The sequence below is a fragment of the Aplysia californica genome, unplaced genomic scaffold (assembly GCF_000002075.1).
Source record: "Aplysia californica isolate F4 #8 unplaced genomic scaffold, AplCal3.0 scaffold00134, whole genome shotgun sequence".
Lineage (NCBI taxonomy): Eukaryota > Metazoa > Mollusca > Gastropoda > Aplysiida > Aplysiidae > Aplysia > Aplysia californica.
In genome coordinates, this window is record NW_004797404.1 from 397388 (window position 1) to 419333 (window position 21946).

The 21946-nt window shown below is 40.9% G+C and overlaps 1 protein-coding gene across 5 annotated transcripts in view; it reads left to right on the top strand.

The window, feature by feature from the left end:
• Positions 1-21946, top strand: part of LOC101860888 (X-ray repair cross-complementing protein 5) — a 77358-nt gene that overhangs the window by 7105 nt on the left and 48307 nt on the right. Inside the window, exon 1 of one of the 5 annotated variants that reach the window (XM_035969284.1) lies at positions 7700-7799. The exons of 2 other annotated variants lie outside the window; for them this stretch is intronic. Coding sequence is in view for 1 of the 3 variants with exons in the window: in XM_035969283.1 (XP_035825176.1) it covers positions 8858-8909 (52 nt within the window). In the remaining 2 variants the exon portion in view is untranslated. Of the gene's footprint in view, positions 1-7699; positions 7800-8744; positions 8910-16059; positions 16202-21946 lie in introns of those variants that run through there. 2 more of the 5 variants (XM_035969283.1, XM_005096656.3) reach the window with 2 other exon arrangements.

A 21946-nucleotide genomic window follows, 5' to 3' on the forward strand; every position in this document is an offset into this window, starting at 1 on the left:
AGAATGAGTGTGTTTGCGCTGGGGGGGGGGGGGGGGTGAGTAGTACTCTCTGCTGTTTATTGTGGGTAGTGGTCATAAATACACTTTTGCAAGCAGGCGGGTCCGCGGTCTGTAAGAGACGAGCGGCCGTCATTGATGGTCGAATATCTCTTTCCTTCCTCACCCGCGGCGCCACAAAGACACACACACACACACACACACACACACACACATTTTCTCTCTCGCCCTCTCTCTCTCTCTCTCTCTCTCTCTCTCTCTCTCTCTCTCTCTCTCTCTCTCTCTCCTTATTTTATACCCATACTTTCGCCATCCCCACCCCCTCCCCCACTCACACACACACACACACACCACTGTAAATATTGTAATATACTGTGAAAGAGCGAGAATATGCGGTAGTGTCAAGAAACAATATTATTATAATGAATAACATATGATGGAAGTTACTGAGATTAATTAATAGAAACTGACTTGATCGGCACAGAAAAAAAACACCACTAGGCCAGAAAACAAACTGAAAGTGAGAGGCAATAAACTGCTGGTCCTGGCCTTCAGTACTTAACACGTACTTTCTACAACCCCACACAAAATATCGAAGTGCACTGGACCCGTTAAGTAATAACAATGATAGTACATAACAAGATGGGCCACTTCTCTCTTTGAGCCAATTAAAAAAGTGTCCTCAAAATTTGGTGGCGCCCTCTTCACAAAAGCGCACTCTTTGCGAACAGAGTTACTCTACTTGAGTTTTTTAAAATCAAAGTGAAACTAGCATGTTTTGGGATAAATTTCGGAAAAACGCTTTAAAAAATGGTTACGCTGACAAAAAATCTTTTCCGGAGGAAAGGGTGATGGTTTTCTTCGTTTAATTTGACTTTAGAATGAAAGGCGAGAGGTCATTAAAATAAAAAAAAACCCTAAAACTCCGCACTGAACGTACCCGAACTGCTGATGAACAGCAGTCGATCTGCGCACGCAAGTAGGTGCTATTCCTATTCTTCTTCTGGAAAAACGAAAGAGAGCTTCAAAACAGACAGCAGCGCCATCTGAAGCAAAGAGCATACTTCCTGCGGACACTTTTTTGGCTGAGTGAACCATCTTGTTATGTACTATCATTGAGGTATCTAAGTATCGAGTACCTGGTATCGATACCTGCCCATCACTAGTAACTAGTAGTAACCAATCGGATAGTATACAAAGCTGGACAAAGTTAGCACACAACAGTTTCCGATCATTATAATATCATCAATTTTTTTTCTTCAACGCACTTCTCACTTCTCAGAACAGAACACTGTGTTGTAACAAAGTGGGGAAATGTGTCAAATGCTAATTATAATATAGAACTTGGTGTCTAGCTGGGGTGACGGTGGAAAAAGGGAGGGGGTAGGCCTGGCCCAGACTCTGACAGCCGAGTGCCTATCGCTCCTCGTTAAAATTCTCCTTATTATATATCTTCACTAGACAATTCCTCCCTCCGCCGGCCAGACTCCTATGGGCCAGGTAAGTTATTAGAGGGGAGAAAACGATGAGTAAATGTCAGACAGTAACTATAGGTGGTTAGAAAGTCAATAAACAAAAAAGATTAGTGCCATGCTAACAATAAATGTTCTGATAGTAATTAGAGAAAGGCTGAATGATAAATACATGTTTTGCTGATAAAATAATACATGTGTCTGTGCTGCTCAAGACAGTCTCAATCTTAATTTTGTAAGCTACAAAGAGGCCAATTTGGCAATTTAGTTCTAAACTCCTTGCCTCTATTCCTTCTCAGGGCTGTCGATGGATTTGTCCATGGGACTGATGTCATCGCTAGGCCAAGCCGCCAAAGCCCGCCGTGTGTTTGTCTCGTACGTAGTAGCCTACGAAGTTCCGCCCCCCGGGGGCTCTCGTGGCCTAGAGGTTAAGGTGTTGGCCTCTCATTCAAAGGTCCCGGGTTCGAATCCGGGTAGCGACCAAAAATTTTTCTTCTCTAAAATTGTCCCCTTTCACCTCCTTTCCTGCTCTCTAGCAATGTTCTGTTGTCTGCTTTCATTTCCACTTTCTGCCCCCACCCCCTCACCTCCTTTGCCCCCTCCTCTGGGCTCCTGACTCTTTCTGCAGCCCTTCTACTGCTACTCCTTGGCCCCTCCTTACTGCTGTCTTTCTGCCACACCTCCGATCTTCTGGTAGGAAAGATCTACACCTAGCCTTCTCGGACAAGGGCGAAAAATCTCGGAGGGCCCGTGTGCAAGTTGCGCACGTTAAAGATCCCTTGGTGGTCTAAAATCGATAAGAGTAGGCTTCGGCCGCCACCCAGGCAAAATTCAAAATTTCCTACCAACTGAAAATATTAGGTGTGTCCCGCGCGCTCATATGACCTATGCAGTTGCGAGCGCCGTAAAACACTTTACAAAACAAACAACGAAGTTCCGCGAAGTGACGGCTTAATGGGAGGGGAGACGATTTGAAGTTACGAGCCGGCGCGATAACAAACGTTAAGGAATGAGGCTCTGTCGCGACAAATAAACAGCAGTGAATCCCACTTCTCTATTTGAGCGCCTTCAAATCGGCAAGGTGCTTTTTGAATGTTGATACATGTTTGTTTGGATTTACTTAAAACTGAATGAAAATCATCAGCAGCAATTAATCTCCTGTCAACAGTCCAGCTGAAAAAAATCTGACCGGCACCGCCGGTCTTGCCCAGTTAACAAACCGCCACTGCATTTTTGTATCTTGATCTCACACGTCAGTTCAAAATGTATAATATAAATAAAGCTTTGCTAGCTTTTTTTACAGAAATTATCTTGTGAGAGATGGCTGCAAGCATTCCCATTTGGTAAAGTGGAGAAAGATTTCTTGCCTTTACCAATTACCATTTACCCCAGTGCTCCTGAAATTAATTTGTAATTCAACATATTTCAATAAAATGGTGTGATGTCCTGATGTCACACTAGTCAAGTAAAAATAGGCCTAGATCTATCTACCATTTTAGCTTAAACTGTTTGACTGCAAATGATGATTATGTGAGTGAGGTCTTCAATAATTTCAACTTCTCAAGGTAATAATAATTTTTTTGAATAGTGCAATTGAAAATAAAATATAGCTAAATGGTTTGGTAATAGTTTCTATTTTTGTGTGACAGTATCATAATCACGCTTGTTCTTCTGATTTTTGAGTTTCCATACACCTTGACATTTTTTGTTTTGCTTTGAAAAGAAATGTATTTTTACTTTCTTGAGACCATATTTCCCAAGCTTCTTTTCATTTGACAAAGTCTTCAGAGTTTTTAGATTTTCTTCTTCGTAGAATCAGAATCGATTATTTTTTGTATGTTTTGAGTTGAAACGTCAGTTAGGCTTTCTGTAATGACTGTTTTTGCATAATTTAAGTTGGAAAAATATCTTATACTATCTGACAAAAAAGGATAAGTTGGTGGAATGTGTTCATTGTGCTTTTATCTATACTTATTATATAATGTGTGTGTGTATATATATATAAATATATATGAATTGCATGATGCAGAAGTTTTCCGTTTTCCCATGTACAGGGGTCTCCGGCAAACAGCACACCTCGGGTGACAAGAAAAGCATGCTCTTCTTTTTTCAATGTGCTTTAAATCAAATCTTAAAGGAGAGTAATCTAGAGTGAACCAGCTTGCATCTGATCTCCTGCGGTGGGTTGTGTAAGGTTTTACAGTCCATGCCGGCTTTAAGCACGGTCGACGGGAGAAAGCTTAAGCGTGCTTAAATCCGAAGCGTGCTTAAGTGCGAAGTAGACATAATCCAGAGATTTTCATGTTCCCTTTGTTTGTAAGTAAGCTACAGCGGTCCCGCAAAAGTGTGCACTATTATTTAGACACCCTCCACGGTAGTTTTTGTTCGCTTGTTTGTTTTTGTTTTGTGGTCGAATGGGAAATGAAAACTTAATTTAGACGCCAGTCATGATACAGCACACTAGGCCTACACACTGCCTGTGCGTGCCACTGCCCGTGCGTGCCACTGCCCGCTGTGCCACTCATATCACCGCCTTCATCCCACCTCGCGCGTGATACGCAATCAGGATTAATGGACAGCGAAGGTCAAATGTGAAGTCGCAGCCAGCCTCCCTTTCTCGTCTCCCCGACTCTCTTTGTATTTTTTTGGTCGTGTGTAGCTTTGCCCTAAGCCTAGGCTAGATCCTATGTCCGCGCGCGCGGCTGTCTGCATCTGCCTTCCTCTCCGCCCGTGTGAGTGTGTGTGTGTGTCCATCACTTGCGTTCTTTGTGTTTCTCTTGACACACTCCACTGCTGCGGTGTAGACTGTGTTCGAACTCCGATGGGTCATCATGAAAATATTGACTGTCTTGTAAATGAAGCGTGCTTGAAGCCGAAGTTACCGTGCTTAAAGGCGTGTAATTTATATAGCAAAAATTCGGTAAGAGCCGTTTAGCGTGCTTGTGTCCGAAACGTGCTTTAAGTTTAAGCCGGCGTGCTTATAGCCGGCACGGACTGTACTACGCCGAGCAATCACAAACAATGACAGTCATAATTACGACACAGCTTTCTCCTCACACTACCCACCCACCATGCTTGGTGGACTGTGGCTTTCCTCATTGTGCAATTCCGTCTCAGGCTGTGTCCCTATATTATGTCTTTTTCTTCCTGGCAAAACCACAACTTCAAGTAATAAAGGATGTTTGCTTCGCTTCTATAGGTTCCAAGCAAAATAGTCATTTTTAATGGCTGATCTGTTTCTGGCACCTGTGCAGGAACGATAGTGCTAGTTAATATATATACAGTAGATGGAGTTGTCAATTTGAAATATAAGTACCTAAGGGAGATAATTATTTTCAGTTCTGCGCTGCCAGTGTGCTTACTTCAAGATGGATCAATCTTTTATCTGGTGTGCTATCAGCTGGAGACCGCTGTATTATCTTCTTTACCTCCAGATTTTAGAATTTTGTTTGACTTTGACTAAGTTTTTCATCTGTTTTATTCTTCCTGTATGGTGATTGTTATGAATGTATTGTAGAAGTATAAGCCCCTGATCAATGCAATTTAAATCATTTTTTTTTTATAGGATGCATTGAGCCTGCCTGTAAATAATGGCTATTGGGCTCAGTGGGAAGTGCATCCTTACAGAAAGATGATATAGTCAATAAAAAAGACTTCCCCAGTTGGGAAGGGAGCTGTCTTCTCTTGTGTGCAATAATGAAAAAAAATGTGACCGTCAAAGTCAAAGCAGATATAATATGCTGGTTCCCATGAGTGAGCTGTGATGATATTGATTGTAAATTATTAATGCATTGGTATGAGCCTCTGTTTCTTCAAGAATGAGAGGAAAGTCTTCTGTTGATTAGGCCTACTCAGGAATATAATCTAAGAAGGAAAAAAGAATTGGTGGTTTAAAAAGTGATGGTATGATTCTTATTTTACTTGTTTATATTGAGGTAGGCCTATTTGCTTCCTCCAAGTTGAATGTGTGCCTTAACTCTACAAAAACAATGAAATACAGTCTCAGGGCTTGAATTAGGTGTTCAAGAGGGCAGGCAAAAATTGCCTAGGTGTGGCCTAAAAATCAGAGGGCATCGAGGCAATTTGCTAGGGCACCAAGGCAAAATTCACAGGGGATCATTTTGATGATTAAAGTTGGTAATACTGGGTCATGCATCACAGCGTTTATAACAATACAATGTATTTTTACTCTCTACAAAAGTATAAAGTTATTGGAACATTATAAAATTTGTAAAATTATGAATGAAAAATAAGTAGAATCTAAATCACAGTAAAAACACATCAAAACAAAAGCACTAAAAGTCACAGTTTTAAATCAGACGATCACGATTGCATCTGACATAAATGCCTTTATGACTACCCCTCATTGATTGGATTAAAATGCATAATGTGTATGACTGTTGGAAATAGGGCACAATAGAAAACAGTGAATGATTTGACCAATTAGGTACGACATTGATCATTAATGAGATTCAAACAGTGGTTTTCAGGCGGTGTAGTGATAAAATGAAAACAAATTTTGAACTTGCATGTAAGAAAATGAGGAGTGAAAACAACTTATGAACTTGTATGGAAAAAAAAGAATGATAACTAAAAACTGTTGTTATTATGACTATGATAAGTGAAAACAAGGTTTGAAAATATGTCTTAAAGTATGTTGTATAAAAAAGACCTAAACAATCAGCATGTCATATTGCATATATTATATGACTTAATGACTGGATCAGAATATTGAAAATATGTTTGGCACACACAATATAGAAATAGACTGGCTTACTGAGGTTTGGTTATCATTTGTGTGAGTGTGTTTGCACTAGCCTTGACAAAATTGACACAATTGTCAAGCTGAGCAGTGTCTGACTGAAGTTTTGATGAGATTTCAGACAACTCCTAAAGGATGTCTTCATACCCCCCCCCCCCCCCCCTTCCTCACGTGTATCTTTAAAAAAAAAAATAATAATTTCCCACTATTCCGGCGTCCCATACTTCGCGGCGTTCAGACTTTGAATAAACTTTGGTGACCCCAACAACCAGTGCTCACACGATGCCGTATTTTGTGATGTAGGTTCAATGACCGGTCACGATGGCGAACCCGACAAGACGCTTGTAGCCTACATTGTATAACTTTCTTTTCTTTTTTTTCCACAAGTGACAGCACAGGCTGACAGGACAAATTATATTGATTTATTTTCATGGCGTCACATTTTAAAAAATTAAAAACAAGGGCACGGCAAAAATTGCTGCGGTTGACCCTGTGATTTTAAGGGCATTGCGGCAAATTGCAAAGGCACCAAGGCAAATTGCCGCGGTGCCGCGGTCTATTTCAAGCCCTGCACTCAAGCACACACACAGCGAAATCGCTGCAACGCTGAAATCTTTTTGCTATAAGTTATACAATGTATACAAATTTCACTGGGTACTAATTTCAGGAATTATGTAATTATGCATGTATACATAATATAATAGTAATTATGCATATATATATGTATGTTTGTATATAATGTATGAAAGGCACAAAGGGGAAAAAACCAACGATGTCAGGTTTTGGCAATTCTTATAGCATATTTCCCCAAAACAGTGGCTCAATGTGCTTTACACATTGGGATACCCATCAATACCTTTCGTACTACTTCCTTTCTTCTCATGCAATAGGCTAAGTAATATTTATGCACACACTCACACACTCACACACTTGCACAGACTATTTTCATTCAGACGTCGGCACAGAAGAGCTATAATAAAAATAGCACTAAAAAAAGCTTATGAAGGATAGGCCTGTAGGAACACAAAATGCTTGAAATGTCTTTTGAAGCTATCAAGTGTTCTTGTTTATCTTAGTTCCATGGGTAATCTGTTCCAGACTTTTAACTCTTTTTTTTTTACTGCATGTTACCATGATCTCCCCTCTGTTTGCATTGACTTGAAGTATGGTGTACCATTTGTGTTGAAAATAAGGAATTTTCACCTTCTTCTTCTTATAAATGGGTGTTTCTGTGAGAGCAAAAAATAGAAAAATTATACATGCATGTATAGCAAACTGACATCGCTGGTTTTCCCTTGTCAGCTGTTGGCTATGTCTCCATCTTCCTGGAAGTCAATGAATTAGTTTCTTTCCTCATTTGTGAATACAAACAAAATAAAAATTTGAATGATTCAGACAAGAAAATTGCCCCTCATTTTGCAATATTAACCATATTTTAATATGTTTTATTATAATTCATTTTTGGATGACGACTCTGAGTCATCAGACTCTTGTGTGGCACTTGGTCCTCCAGCATGGGGCAATTTGGAGACAAACTGTCGGACCAGCACACCGCTAGGACCTTTCAGGTCAGCATATTTGGCAGCTTTGATGGTCAGCAGGCTCTTATAGCGGGGTTTCAGGGGCCGGCGTCTACCTATGCGCTTCTTTTCCAACTCTCACAGAGACTGGCAGCGCTGGTTTTTCCATATATATATATCATGTGTGACATAGATTATGATAGATGGACTAAAATAGACCCAGTCAGGCGTCATGCTGCGACAATAACTGAGAAAATGAAAAAAACCTGACTTCGCTGATTTTTCCCTTGCCACCAATCCAATGAAACGCGAACACTTAGGCCGTTTTCACACAAGGCCTGAACCCACGCACACTTTACTTAGCAGAGAGCTGTAGTAGTTATCAAAATTCTAAACATTAAACATATTTAATTTGCTTCCAGTTTCAGGGGTTTGTTTTGTCCATTGGTGTTGCGTCCAGCCCTCCCCCTATCACCGAGTGCGTCTTTTTTTTAAAATCAATACCCCCCCCCCCAATTCCTGAGTCCTGTACTTCGCAGCGCTCAGAACGCGCGCATGTTCATTGACCGGCCACAATTGCGAACCCGACAAGACGCTTGTATAACTTTCTTTTCTTCATGTTGCCCCTATAAGAGACGACACAGTGACAGAATATTGATTTACTTTCAGGGCGACACCACGTTTGTAATGCCGAACCTGCAGGTTACAATTTGTTGCGTTATCAGACAATTTGAATTACTGACAAATTTCTTGGTGGTAACGAAAGCGAAAGTAAAGGCTTACGTGACGCTCAGTTATGAAATTTAGTGGGTATCATGCTGGACTATAGAGCGGTTGACCCTAGTGCGCCTTTTCGAAAAAGCGCGAACTTTGCGAACAGAGTTAGAATCTACCCTACTTGTGTGAAAAACAATAATAGTGACACTCTTTTTGGCTGAGTGAACTATCTCTTGAACCTTCCAGTTACCGTGTACGTAGACCCTAAGACTACGTGCCCGGTTACCGTGTACATAGACCCTGAGGCTACGCGCCCGGTTGCCGTGTACGTAGAACCTGAGGCTACGGGCCCGGTTACCGTGTACGTAGACATTCCGTTTGGCGAAATAATGAAAGTTTCAAAGAGATCTTCGTACATTCATAGCCTTCTGATTCAATCAAGTAATCTCACTGATTCTGATGTTGTTTGACTGGGATTAGCTGTAGAGGTCTAAATCAAAAGCCTTAGGCCTATATTATATTGTGTTCCGAAGGCCTATAACTATAATAATCTTGAATACATGTAGGCCTACTACACAAGTCCTGTGAGCAAAACATTTTCGTTTGGAGAATTACCCAGTGCCTGTAGAAAACAAAAATCAGCTTCTGTAGGGAACCTCTTCATTGTGTTGTGTTATGAAAAGATTACAATGGTGCAAAAACAATATTTTACGATTATGTGCACCTTATTGTTATTTGACTGTATCCAGATTATGTCTCTAGCGTCTATATGAAGTGACTATTTCTCCGAACGTTCGGAGAAATAGTGCCGATCTTTATTTCTCCGAACGGTTTCCGGCTTCCGGTTTCGTGATTTTTTGCCTCTATATTGCGAGAGTTCGGCGCCAACCACAGAATTCTACACTATTCTGTGGCGCCAACTTTCATTCTGCCTCTGGTCTGGGAAGGAACACCGCATGCATGGCATGGCAAGCCCGCCTACAGACAACCTTCAGTAACATCCACCACACACTCACCACCATCATGCACATGATGTACACACACAAACTTACACTTACACACACTAACTAAACATGATCAGTGGGCAACCTTTGAACGTATGACGAGCTGAGCTGTGGATGGAGAGACAGTGTGAGTGAAAGAGCAGGTGAAAGGAAGAATGTACGAGTGTATCCACAGGCGACAGCAACAACTAGGCTAGGCCTACAAGACGACGACACCGACCCCCCTGGCCTGGTCCACAACTCACGAACGAAAGGAATGCAGCTAAGGCAGTGTTTTGCCTCTATATATTATTGTCCATGATTCGCAGGGTGCAAGGGAATGAGTGAGATTTTCTTTGTGTGTGCCTGGAGGGAGGGGGTGGGGTGTGAAAGTCATGCGGACGGAAATGAGCCGCGGGAGAGAACACGGGAATTGAATGAAGTGAAGTGAAACTGAGAGAGGAACGACTCATGAGCCCTGGAGTGAATGGATCCTGTGTTTCTATACTTTGAACTGTTACTGAATAAAGGCTGAAATAATGCCCGAAAAACAAACACACGCACGCTCCTCACTCTCCACTTACACACTTACTACCACACACTCACACATGCACACACACACACACACACACAGGAGCAAATTTTTAGGTCTATAGGCCTACCTATTTCAATTTTCAAGAGCTAGTCTGGCTAGTCTAGAGATTTTTAGATGAATGTAAAAACGTGAAAAAGAAAGGTTTCACTTTCACACAACAGAATGAAATAAAAAAACAGCCCATAAACAAACACAAAAATTAACAAGTAAGGGCGTGAGTCTACCAGTCCTAAGAAGATTGGCTGTTTTAACCCTAAATGTGCGCAATTTTAAAACAAAGTAGGCCTACAGGATATTACATGTAAATATGGAATCGCGCACATTAAGTCATTAAGGGGCCTGCCAGCCAGTGTCAGTAGTACATGTGATCGGTTTAGGTGGAACGTACGCTCTAACTCTAACATAACACATTTAAATCTATATATTATATTTTCAAGTGTAACATGAGCCGCGGGAGAGAACGCGGGAATTGAATGAATGAGTGAAACACACACACGCTCCTCACTCTCCACTTACACACTTACTACATGTAGGCCTACCTCACACAGACACACTCACACACGCACATGCATACACACACACACACAAGAGCAAATTTTTAGGTCTATCTATTTCAATTTTCAAGAGCTAGTCTAGAGATTTTTAGATGAGTGTAAAAAGGTGAAAATAAAGGTTTCACAACCGAATGACATCAAAATTAGAACAGCCCATAAACAACCACAAAAATTAACAAATAAGGGCGTGAGTCCACCTGTCCGAAGAAGATTGGCTGTTTTAACCCTAAATGTGCGTAATTTTAAAACAGAGTACATGTGCAGGGTATTACATATATATGTAAATTATGGAATCACACACATTAAGGGACCTGCCACTGTCAGTACATGTAATCGGTTTTGGTGGAACGTACGCTCTAACATAACACATTTAAATCTATATATTATATATATCATATATATATATAATGTATATATCTAATGAAGGTAGGAACATCAAATTAAATGACAGGGGGGCTCTCGTGGCCTAGAGGTTAAGGTGTTGGCCTCTCATTCAAAGGTCCCGGGTTCGATTCCGGGTAGCGACCAAAACATTTTCTTCTCTAAAATTGTCTCCTTTCACATCCTTTCCTGATCTCTAACAATGTTCTGTTGTCTGCTTTCATTTCCATTTTCTGCCCCCACCCCCTCACCTCCTTTAACTAATATTGCCCCCTCCTCTGGGCTCCTGACTCTTTCTGCAGCCTTTCTACTGTTACTCCTTGGCTCCTCCTAACTGCTGTCTTTCTGCCACATCCCTGATCTTCTGGTAGGAAAGATCTACACCTAGCCTTCTCGGACAAGGGCGAAAAATCTCGGAGGGCCCGTGTGCAAGTTGCGCACGTTAAAAAGATCCCTTGGTGGTCTAAAATCGATAAGAGTAGGCTTCGGCCGCCTGCACCCGGCAAAATTAAAAATTTCCTACTGCTACCATCGAAAAAGTATTAGGTGTGTCCCGCGCGCTCATATGACCTTATGCAGTTGCGAGCGCCGTAAAACCCTATACTAAACAAACAAACAAACAAATTAAATGACGTTACACTATACAACAACCCCCCCCCCCCCTTTTTCCCCGACAAAAAAATTGAGAGAAAAACAACACATCAGAACAATAACAAGAAAGAAAAAAATACACACTAACAAAATAAAACACCACAAAGAGGGGAAAATAAAAGTAACTGTAACTGACGTATTCAATAAATCAACGTGGTGACAACAAGTGAGAAAGAGACGAAGTGAAGCTAGGTGAACTTTCTTTTCAAAAGTAAAGAGGTTCGGTTTCTTTCTTTTTTTTTCTTTCTTTTTAATTTGACTTTTATTCCCCGATTTGGGGACCAAAAAATGCCAAAAAATCGAGCCACGATTGATTGGTCGCGGCCGCGACAAACGCAGATATTCTATGCTAGTTCTATGTGTCGTTATCAATAACCCTCCGTTAGATCTAGACAGCACACAAGTGAACACAACACATTATTACGTTTAAGAGCAGCACCCTTCATAGGCAACACGTATAATCTGTAGCGAAAAACTGTTTGGAACTAGCATTTCTTTTATATATATAAATATTTACTGCGGACATTTTTTGGACCGATTGAACCATATTATTGTATTCGAACAATCTTTGGTAGGCCTATACTATAATTATAATATCCGAAATTTGCGGAAAGGATATGATTTCAGAGTGTTCGGAGAAATAGTGCCCAGCTTTATTTTCCAGAACGTTCGGAGAAATAGTGCCGGTGTAATAAGCCAAAAATACTCTATGCAAGAAACACTACCATAGTCATTTTGGCAACGCTGAAAGCACTATACTATCAGTAGTGTTTATAGCACAGACCCTCAAGCCAAAAACACTATTTCCGGCTACGCCAAAGACACTATCCTTGAGCCAAAATCACTCTATGCAAGAAGAAACACTACCATTGTCATATATTGGCAACGCTGAAAGCACTAGTAGTGGCGTTTATAGCACAGACCTTCACGCTAAATAAACTACTGTCCCGCAAAAAACACTACCATCAGATGTACGTAAAGTACATTCACTACCATCACGCAAAATCGACTATCGTTTGTGTTTATAGCATAATAGTAATAGGCCTTCACGTCAAATTCACTATATTTTTGGCTAGATCTATATATATATCAATGAGTTCACTCTCTTTCAAGCAAGCAAAAAGTACTATTCAAGTAGATCTATGCTAAAAAACAACAACTAGATATATCCCGATCAATGATCACGCTAAATAAACTACTGTCCCTAAAAAAACACCACATCTAGATCTAGATCTATATTCTAGATCAACCACCAGATGTACGTATACAGTGGAATCATGTTATAACGAGAGGGAGGGGACCGGAGCAAAATGTCCGTTATAGCAGGATTCTCGCTATAAGGGATCCAGTCATAAATTCAAGGGAAATTGCAAAGTAGGCCTAATCTATGAGATTGGTGTTCTGTATATTTGCTTTTGCTATCTCTTAGATGGTGATTTTGTTTCAACATGACCTCTAGGTCTTACTTGATTCAAAATTGAATCAGGTTTCATTTTCTAGCGCTAGATTTAGCGATGTGGATTGACAGCTCGGCATTGGCGATCAGAAAGAAAGGGCTCAAGGCTAACTCGCCCGCTGTGTTTTACCCCACCCCACCCCACCCTGTGGGGCTTTCTGTCAACTTGCACACGTCACACATTCGCTCCATCCATCACATTGCTGTGACCTCTCCATCCCCGCATCGGAGAAGTGAGAGGCATGATAGGCCTTGATAACTAAACTAGGCTTACGCTGGCCTATCACGCCATGCGTTCTGCTAATATGCGCATGCCTCCATACTCAGTCGCTCCGGCCTTCATTGTTGACACACATGGGCTCTCCTATTCTTTGTTTTGCAAGATCATCAACAAGTTTCTCAACTGGTGAGGTTTTGCAATGGCCTATTCACTGAGCACAGCATCAACAATATTCCGCTATAACCGACTGGCATGTTTGTTTGATAGCGCTATAGCAGTATTTTATTTACAAAGGTAAAGAGGAGGAAAAAACGGGGTTTTAGAATAGTGTCTTTATAACAGATTTCTCGTTTTTTCCGGACTCGTTATATGTGGATTCCACTGTATTATTCTTAACCTCAGGCAATATGATATTATACAATCACACAAACCCCACTACTTTCGGCTTCTCACGCCGAATTCACTTCTATAGAGACTTCAAAAACCACTCATATTATTTTATCAAGGATCGTATTGTGAGTAATTTGCAATGATCTTCTATTTTGTGGATGAATCTTGCAGTTGCCATGGTAACGGTGGCCATAAAGGAAAATGAACCATTTTTGACATGTTTTTTTTATCTAAAAAAGTCAAGACATCACAAGCTTTTTCAGTTACATGTATATATTATATATACAGATTTATATTTTTGGAGAAGAAAATATTTCTTAAAATTACTCATTGAAAATTTTTTAAAGCCTTAGATCTAGATCTAATCTAGATCTATTTTGTAAACTTACAAACATCAATAACTTTAGGTAGAAATAAGATATTCAAAAAGCATTTGATATCTTGCTTAGCCTTATCTGGACCACATCTCTGCCAAGTTTCATTTAGATTATTTAAATCCATTCTTAAACTTAAACTTCTGACTTAAGCAAAAAATGTACAGAAAAATATGATTTCGAGGAAAATGCAATTTTAATTCAAAATTTGTTCTCAGAAGAAGTAAATCATTACCTTTCAAATGCATTTTAGAAGAAATATATTCTATTTGAGGCATAATACTAATACTTGGGACAATGACACAATAGTGGCTTAACTAAGGATAAAACAAAAAGGAAGTGTCTACATACTCCCCGATTGGGGTCTACGTAGTCATGGCGTCTAGGTGGACCCCAAAAATGTTGGATTGTGATTGGCTCGCTGAGCGAGCGGTAGTTTACATTGGTTCACAGATTCTACATTTAAGTGTAGAATTCTGTACATTGGTTACAACAAAGTGTTATGTAGCCTACTATCTTTGGTTACAATTACAATGCAAATGCAAGGCTACTGATCATCTCGGGCGGTGTGTCGATCTAGTGTTACTATAATATATATTCATTTTAGCCCAGAGAGAGATAGTATTTAATGAATAAACGTATCTAGATCTAGATTTTGTTGTGCACCCAGCCAAGAGTGTGCAGTTCGGAAAGTAGATGATCTAAATCTAGTGGTGGCGAATGACAGAAGAGCGCCGACTCTTTACTACTCGGTCGCCTGTGAATTGGCGGAGACACACTAGGCCTATCATGCAACTTGATTCACAGGTCTACTATCATAATTATCAACAGTAGGCCTACTTGCTTCTGTAGGCCTGGAGTCTACTAGTTTCAAATGGCTTCTTTTTCGGTGCACGGTTTCGACACTCCTGTACACTGTACAATTGCGGTCCCGTTTGTTAACGGCCATTGTGGGAGTGAATCTAGATTTCTAGATCTAGATCCTAGAACTAGAATATCTAGATCTAGATCTCTAGACCGTACTGCACACTCTTGGCTGGGTGCACAACAAAATCTAGATCTAGATCTAGATAAGTTTATTCATTAAATACTCTCTCTCTCTCTCTCTCTCTCTCTCTCTCTCTCTCTCTCTCTCTCTCTCTCTCTCTCTCTCTCTCTCTGCTAAAATTAATTAATTATAGTAACACAAGATAGACATAGATATACGGGACATACCAGAGACACTAAAAATAATACTCTCTGGACATACTACCCGAGATGAGCAGTAAGTAGTAAGTAGGCTAGGCCTAGCAGCCTCGCATTGTAACCAATGTAAACTACCGCTCGGTCAGCGAGCCAATCACAATCCAACATTTTCGGGGTCCACCTAGACACCATGACTACGTAAACCCCAATCGGGGAGTACGTAGACACTTCCAAACAAAAATTTGAAGCTAAACCCTCATTTCAGGTGCCATCTCTTAGTTATAATAGCCCAAGGTAGATCTGCTGGTCTTAAAAATACTGGGATAGTGTTTTGAGTACATGTATAATGTCTAAACCACGAAAACAACCGCAGTATAGTGTTTATTGACGAAGAATGATGATAGCCTAGTGTTTTTGGCGTGTGTAGTCAATCTGGCGTGTAAGCGGTAGTGTTTTTAGCTTAGACCACAGAATTCTACACTTAGTGTAGAATTCTGTGGCTTAGACTTAGAGATAGTGTTCTTAGCGTACGCCAAAGTCACTAGGTGACTAGGGTAGTGTTTACAGCATGTGCAAACATCACTATGGCAGTGGTTATGGCATGAAAGCTTACGCCAAAACCACTACGGTAGTCTTTATTGCACGGTAGTGTTCTGAGCGTGTTACACCGGCCATAATAATATTATTATTGTAAGTGATATCAGAGACACTAGAAGTGATATAAACGGCGATGAACGGCGTTTTGAAGCAGGCAAGGCAGATGTATGACTGCTAAACTGATATACAAGACAACACTTAACACACACATTTAGATAAAAATAATTATACCGCTTTTCCGCCGGCTTCGCTAGTCGGATAATTCAGCAATATTTTTTGGGCGTGAGGCTGAGGTCTGTTTTGAGCTGCATTTGAGCTTCAAAATTGCAATTTTGGCAGTGTATAAGGTACTATGATTTCTTCTAGATCTATAGACTAGGGAAGATTGAAGAATACCGGACCACCCGTTCATTATTGCGCGAGAAAGTGGGGTAGGTGGAGCGGGTGGTTGGGGTGGAGGAGGGGGGAGGGGGGTTCAGGGGGGTCTCCCCCCTGACAAAATTTTAATGAATAGATCTACCGGTCCGAGATTCTCCATTGAGAGATATTAAAAACGGGAAAATTATGAATTCCTAAGGTTGAGACATAGGCAAAGTCTGTCCGCTGGTCCGGTATTCTTCAATCTTACCATAGACTAGATCTATAGACTATACTACTATAGAACTATAGTAGAAAAAATAGATCTAGATTCTAGACCTAGTATAATAGTAATAGTATTATAGTATAGGCTATAGATCTAGATCTTAGATCTAGCCTAGTATAGTATTATTAGTATAGGCCTCACCCGTGCCGTGTGGCTCTCGGGGCCCTGTCCAAGAGACAGGGCAGCAAAGGATAGAGGACCACTGTATCCGTACCGCGCATGTCGTAGAAGGCGAAAAAGGTCGGCTAGAAGGCAAAGGGTTAGCAGCCTTTTCCCGTAAAAACAAAAAGTAGCTACAAAAACATCAACAGCAAAAACAAGGCGACCGCCAGTTCTGGAAGATGGAGGACCTTCATCACTTAGAGGAGAGAATATGGAGTGTAGAATGACGCAGGGTGGTGAAAGCCGAAGGGAAGCTACCAAGTCGAGAAACCTCCTATCGACCAGAAGAACCACCAGACTTGGCACCTGGAATGCTCGTACAATGACAGAGATGCCAACCAGTACGATTTTACGTATTTTAGTACGATTTTTTGCAGAAAATACGCAAATATGACTTTTGATGAAAACATACGCATCCTGGAATGCGAAAAATACGAGATTCAGCTTGGACGAGTACACCTAATTATCTCAAGTCCCATCTCTTAAAATAGTATCAGTATCACAGAACTGGAATATTTGAAAACAAAGTCCGATAAGGTCAGTAAGTTCATTTTTGCCGGTTGCCATCGTGATATTATATTCGTTCAGCTTTTCCCCATCCGGGGAGTAAGTTTCACTTTCACGTGTATAGGCAGCTATGGCGGCAGGCGGAAGCGTATTGGACACCGAGGCTCGATTGGGAAAATCAAGATCTACTTTCGCTTTCGCTACCACCAAGAAGTTTGCCAGCAGTTGTCTGATAACGCAACATTTGTGGCATGCAGGTTGTGCAGTAAACGCAATGTCGCCGTGCAAATAAAATGTAATAAACACTCGGACTCGTTGCTTTGGCTGTCGCTTGTGGAAAGAAAAAGAAAAAAAAGAAAATACAAGCGCCGTCCGATTTTTAGATTGTCTGGCTCGCCATTGTGACTGGTCACTGAACCAGCGCGCATTCGCGTCATAAAAAAATGCGGCATCGTGTGAGTAAAGACCGTGTTTGGTGGGAGTAACGGACGCTGCAAAGTATAAGACTACAGAATAGGGGAGGAGATTATTGATTTTTTTGGGTTTAAGATACTATCGGGGGGGGGGGGGGGGGGGGGGAGTTAAAGCAACACCAGAGGACAAAAACTTGGAAGCGCTTTTCAGAATTTTTATTTACGCTTTTCCGTAAAGCGCGCTTGAGGGCGGGCGTGGTTGGAATCCGGACCCGCCTTACTTTGCAAGTCTGTGTTATTGAAATAAAGTGTTCGCGTTTCATTTGATGTGTGGAAGTAATTATACCTACTTGGATGGGTGATAGTAAATTATACCTACCTACATTACATCTACTTGATGGGTGATAGTAAATTATACCTACGGTGTATGTTGTAGCTTTTTGTTCAAGACTGGCAGATTTTCAGTGTCACTGCATCTTGCCCTCCCACAGTTGTTACAACTCACACAGTGCACGGGTCTACTTGAGCCTTTCAAGTTATTGCTGTTCTCTGAGTTTGAGCAATAATTTGAGTCTGTCAGTTCATAAATGAATCATGACACCCAGACTGGTTCTTGATAGTCGAAATTCTTGTTCTAGGCCCTTCCGAACTCTCAAAGCAGGATTCATTTTTTATATTATAATGAGAGGAAAATATATAATAGATTGAAATACTTAAGTCAAACAAGACCCCTGTACGACCTTGAACAGTGACATGTTGTTGACTGCATACATATATATTGTACGCGTGTGTGCTCCCTTTTTCGAGCTGGTGAGCTAGTAATTTTTACTATTACTAGTTGGTCGGTCGTGGGGAATACACATTTTCCCCTGAAAATACACATTTTCATATTTCCCAATACTCATTTCGGTTTTCTGTGGTTGGCATCTCTGCAATGAACGAGGCAGGGAAGGCACTGCAGTTTGCAAGAGAGATGGAGGCCTACCAACTGGACATATTGGGTCTCTGTGAGACGAGATGGACGAATGCAAGGGAGTGCTAACTTGCTTCAGGGGAAACAGTTCTTTACTCTGGACATCTGGAGGAAAACTCGCCGCATACAGGAGTAGACGTCCTTGAGTTCATTTTTGCCGGTCGCGATTGTGATATAATTATTATAATATATAATTCATTCGGCTTTTCCCGGCCTGAGAGTACGTTACACGCGCACAGGCGGTTATGGCGGGAACAAGTGGAAGTGTGTGTGTGATACCGAAGCTCGATCGGGAAAATTGAGATCTACTTTCGCTTTCGTTACCACCCAGAAGTTTGCCAGTAGGGCCTATAGTAGTTTGATAGCGCCACATTTGTAACATGCAGGTTCCGCATTACAAACGCTGTGTCGCCATGAAAATAATTAGTTTGTCCTGTGCTGTCACTTGTGGAAAAAAAAAAGAAAAAAAGTTATACAAACTTCTTGTCGGGCTCGCCGTCATGACCGGTCATTGAACCTGTGCGTTTTCGTCACATGGTGAGTATCAGCGATGGTTGAGGTCACCAAAGTTCATGCTAAGTCTGAGCGCTGCGAAGTACAGTAGTCTCCGCCTAAGATCCCACCACTTACGATCCCGATTCGCTTAAGATCCCGCTGTTTTAAGAAAACAGAATTTTTACTAAATACAAAAGTCACACCTAAGATCCCGCTCTGATTCACTCTGAAGGTCTCACGGCAGCGCTTTTCGCCCGATTCTGTTACTTGTAGTTAACGTGACTCAGCAGCCCGCCGGAGCTCCCCGGCTCGGGGTCACGGGTTTCATGAACCCTGAAGCGAATTTGCCAGTGTTGGTCAGGAAGTTCGCATTTTTGACTCTATGTTTAAAACGATATAATTATAACTTCTTCCCCATCCCACACAGCAAACCATTTAAATGCGGATGTACTAAAAGCACAATGTCTTGAGATTTATTCTGCGTTAGAATGGTTAATTTCTGTGCCTTGGTTTTTGTTCTAGACAAGTGTTTGTAGAGTACCCAATTTGTCCTATTTTAGTTACAAACTTATGAATAAATGATTGTTAATTTTGAAAAGGCTCGACAGATCTTTCCAAAATCTGTGTTAAACTGACTACGAATATCATGTCTTTTACTATGAGAAATCTTAAATCTGCGCGAGTAGAAATAGTCAAGTTATAAGAGAAGAAAGATGCACATCTGCATTTTTTAACTAAAGACGATCAGCGTTAGCTCTTATTTTACTATTATGCAAGAGAAAGTTACTCTGCGTTTGTTAATGAATCATGCTGCCTGCATACAACTAAAAAGATATAATATAAGCGATTAAAAAAACCCACAAAACTGTGCAAATACATGGGTAGAGATAAACTTCTTGTATGGAATAAAAATAATGACAGCTAAAACATTCATTCTTATTTTTGTGTAGGAAATATGCTCGGACACAATATGAATGTAAAGAAATCAGTCACATTGTCAGTTATTGCAAATGGTCATAGAAATGAAAAAAAAAAGCTGGGAAAGTCTGGTGCTGATTCAGTGTCCCTGGAAAGCTAGAAATTATTCTTATAACCCAATTACGAGAAGTCATCCCTATTATTCAGTCAACTTACAAAACCTAGACTTAGCGTTTTAAGAAAAGTAAGGAATTTCTGGTGTGTAACAGATACTGTTCGAGTATTAGATCTACGTTGAAGATGTATTCTAGCACTAAAATCGATTTGTACTTTTAATAGAGAAACTTCATGGTAAATCTAACTTTTATAAACTTTCGAGAAAACATGCGAATATTCACGAATAAATATTAGACACATAAAGTTGTATTTGGAGTAATTACTTCATAGCGAATTGTGTGCCCGATGGATAAAATTGCAAAATTACAGCCTTCTATTATGTATGCGCAGATACCATCTTTTCTGATATCTGCACCATTGTTATGTCGTTCATGTTCCAAAAGTTCGACAGATTTTGACAAGGTCTTTTTTTTATACTGATTTTTTTTCATTCACGCTAGTCCAAAAAAAAATACAATTTAGCATTGCCGACTCCAGCGCGTCTAACGAAATAACCAGACAAGTTACAACGTCCGTTCTTTTTTGAGTCTCAAGAGCAGAAATGCGTGCTTTGGGTGCACTAAATGAGAATTACCATAAATACAAGGATACACCTTAAATTGTACGTTGAAAAGTACCAAAAATTAAGTCTGCCCAGACAGAGCGGCGACAGGGAGCTGACCCCCGACGGGATCGCACCGGGGTGTGAACTGACCGACGCGTTTGTTTTTCCCCACGCATCGCACTCACACATGAGCTCTCCCCATAAACTTACATCACTCGCTGGGTGGATAGGGCATAAACTATACGTTCTTATACTGACCGTCTAGGGCCTACACGTTCGTTCCAGGCGGGATCACATCGAACCGTGAACTCTTCCCTGACCATTGCAGTAGACGTTGATTGCAGCAGTTGTCTCTACGCCAGAATTTGCTAGACAGACTGAATTTTAATTGGTGTGTTCACGATGTAATGGTGTGTAACGACAAAAGCGTTTGGGGAGGGGGGGGGGGAAACTCGGTCAGAGATGGAAAGCTATAAATTTTCGCCAGGTAAAGGGGAGGGGCAACTGAATAAGCGTAGATCTTAAGACTCATGATAGGATGATAAGTGAAAATGGCAGGCCTCATGACAATATGCACTGTGATAGGCCATCAAGGTTGACCACTCTTTGCTCGCCATATGTCATAAACCCACCAAGGGGTCACGTCAGTTCATTTTAGGGTGGAGGGAGACTTTTTTTTAACCGATTGTAAGCCTTAACATGGGCCCCCATAGATTCTTCCCTGGGATCGTCGGATAAGATCCCGGTTCGTCTAAGATCCCGGTTCGCCTAAGATCCCGCATTTCTTTGCTCCCGAGCACTGGTATCTTAGGCAGAGACTACTGTATAGGACTCGGGAATGGGGGGTATTGATTTTTTTTAAATGACAAGGTTGAAGGCAACACCGGATGATAAAAAGTGAACTTGGAAGCAGATTTCACTTTTCAGAATTTTGATAACTACTATCTAGAGCTCTCTTCACAGCGCGCGTAGGTTCAGGCCTTGTGTGGAATCGAGATCTGCCATACTCAAACCTTGTTTAGCCGTGTTTTTGTAATCAAAGGGTTCCCGTTTCATTGATTGTATATTGTATATTTTAGCTTTCTGTTCAAGATTCGCAGATTTTCAGTGTCACTGCATCTTGCCCTCCCACAGTTAGTTCTTACACCTCTCATACTGAATAGATCTACTTGAGCCATTCATGTTATTACTCTACTTTGAGTTAGAGCAATAATTTTTGTCTTTCACGTTTATTTGATAAACCTTGACACCCTAAACTGG